Source organism: Propithecus coquereli, unplaced genomic scaffold (genome assembly GCF_000956105.1).
Source record: "Propithecus coquereli isolate 6110/MARCELLA unplaced genomic scaffold, Pcoq_1.0 Scaffold8, whole genome shotgun sequence".
Classification (NCBI taxonomy): domain Eukaryota; kingdom Metazoa; phylum Chordata; class Mammalia; order Primates; family Indriidae; genus Propithecus; species Propithecus coquereli.
Genome location: NW_012154173.1, coordinates 12,637,739 through 12,639,921, shown reverse-complemented (window position 1 = coordinate 12,639,921; position 2,183 = coordinate 12,637,739). Strand labels below are relative to the sequence as shown.

At 42.4% G+C, this 2,183-nt stretch overlaps 1 protein-coding gene across 1 annotated transcript in view; it reads right to left on the bottom strand.

Annotated features, from left to right (window-relative positions):
• Positions 1 to 2,183, bottom strand: part of PRDM14 (PR domain containing 14) — an 18,106-nt gene that overhangs the window by 9,735 nt on the left and 6,188 nt on the right. Inside the window, exon 5 of the mRNA XM_012663150.1 lies at positions 1,283 to 1,485. Within this exon, the coding sequence (XP_012518604.1) occupies positions 1,283 to 1,485 (203 nt within the window). The remainder of the gene's footprint in view (positions 1 to 1,282; positions 1,486 to 2,183) is intronic.

The window sequence follows — 2,183 nt, the reverse complement described above, 5'->3', positions numbered from 1 at the left end:
AAAAAAAAAAAAAGAAGAATTTTATCAAGTAAAAACATAAAAATCATTCTTCACTCTCAATCACATTCCTAGAACTATAGTTAACAGTTTAATATATTTCATTTCAAATGTTTTTTCACTTATATGTAAAACATTATACATAGCATTCATGAGCCATTCTTCCACGTGGGCCTCCCAACGAGCTGGGATTACAGGTGTGAGCCACCGTGTCTGGCCAATGAGCCATAATTTGTATAACCAATTCTGTGTTGATGAACGTGCAGTCTCTAACTTTTCACTATCAGAACGTTGGACAGTGTAACTTTTTACTTTTGTCAGTCTAATAGGCAAGAAATAATTTTACTGTCTTATTATTTTAAAATCCTTGAAGAATTACACAAATAATACATGATAATTATAAAAGCACTCAAACTTTACAGGAGTATATAATATAGTGATTGAATGTGATTTTTCTAAAAGCTTGGGAAGGGTGAGATAAAGACAAGTCCATGACAATTACTCTCAGTTTCCAAACGAGGAAAACTGGAGCCCAAGGTTGTAGCTGCAGGTAGTCTCCACAGGGCCAGAGTCGAGCAAGAATCCCTCTGTGCCCAAGTCTCCTCCTCTTTCTTTTTAAAGGGCTGGAGAGTGCCTGAGGGTCTCGAACTGCTCTGCCTCGGCAGAGAGGTTGGCTAGAACACTGTTGAAGGAACCACTGAGCTAAACTCCCCTTTCTAATTAAGCCCAAGGGTATTTTGTACTTTTTTGCACCAAGCCTGGCAGAGCGGCCAGGTGTCTGAAACGGCAGAGAATGGCTTCCTGATGTCATCATTGCCTTTCTTCCTTACAAAATTCCTGGCCTGCCCTAGAGGCCTTCCATTCCTTGAACCATGCCTGAATAAGGTGCAGTTACCTAAGGCCAAATGCAGGCTCTTTCCTGCCTGGAACGGCTCAACCCTTTCCCCAGGCATCCAACTTTGCCTCCAGTACAAAGCAGATGCCCCATTAGTGCTTCTAGAGTGGGCTGGAGACCACCTCCTCTATGCACCTTTCATAACCCAAGCATCCCGGTAGCAGGGGACACTCCTTCCTTTCATGTTCCCCCTCTGCCTGGTACATCCATCCTAACACATGTGTCACTGCAGCTATTCATGTCTGCCTCTCCCATAACACTGTCACCTCCTTCATGGAGGTGGTCCTGTCTACCATCATTTCCACGCAACTGGCACCTTGAGTCTCTCACCGCGTGTTCAGGGGTTTGGGACGGGAGCATGATGGCATCCCTGGCCCTACTCTTGCTTACCTTGTGAGGCCTGTGCTTCTCGTGGACATGAAGGATGTGGATCCGGAGCCGGTCCCGCTTCTCAAAGGATCGTGTGCAGAGAGAACAGGGAAATTTCCTATCACCCTTGTCCACACAGGGGGTGTACTTGAGGTGCTTGTCCCTGTAGTATTCGTAGGTGAACACTTTCCCACATCTTTCACACCAAAAGCCTTTTGCAGACTCTGGAACACAGCACACAGTGGCCTTTTCAGTTATTTCTACCCTTTTTACTTCCTCCAGGAGGATTTTTAAAAAGCCTTTTATTACAGAAAATTTTAAACATATGCCCAAGTGAAAATAATAGTGTGTAATAAATCCTCATGTGCCCAACACTAAGCTTTGACGGTGACCAATGCAGCCAATTTTGTTTTCATTTATATCCCCTCTCTCCATAATGAATTATTAACACTAATTCATCATTTGATTCATAAATACCTCAAACTGTAATCTTTAGAAGATAGTATGTTTTTAAAAAGCATAAGCATAATGCCATTGTCATATTTAATCTTATTCCTTAATAGAAATTTTTAGTACTTACATACATACATATATATTTAATTACTTTATGGTCAGTTAGTTCAAATTATGGTTCAAGTCTACATGTTGTACATTGTTGTTATAGCTCTTAAATATCTTAACCCATAGGCTCTCCTTCCCTTGTTTCCTGAAATGTATTTGTTGAAGAAACCCTTCTACCAGCCCAATTTAAGAGCAGTTCGACCCTATAGTTCTTTTTTTTTTTTTTTAGACAGAGTCTTGCTCTGTTGCCTGGGCTAGAGTGAGTGCCGTGGCATCAGCCTACCTCACCAGCAACCTCAAACTCCAGGGCTCAAGCGATCCTTCTGCCTCAGCCTCCCGAGTAGCTGGGACTACAGGCATG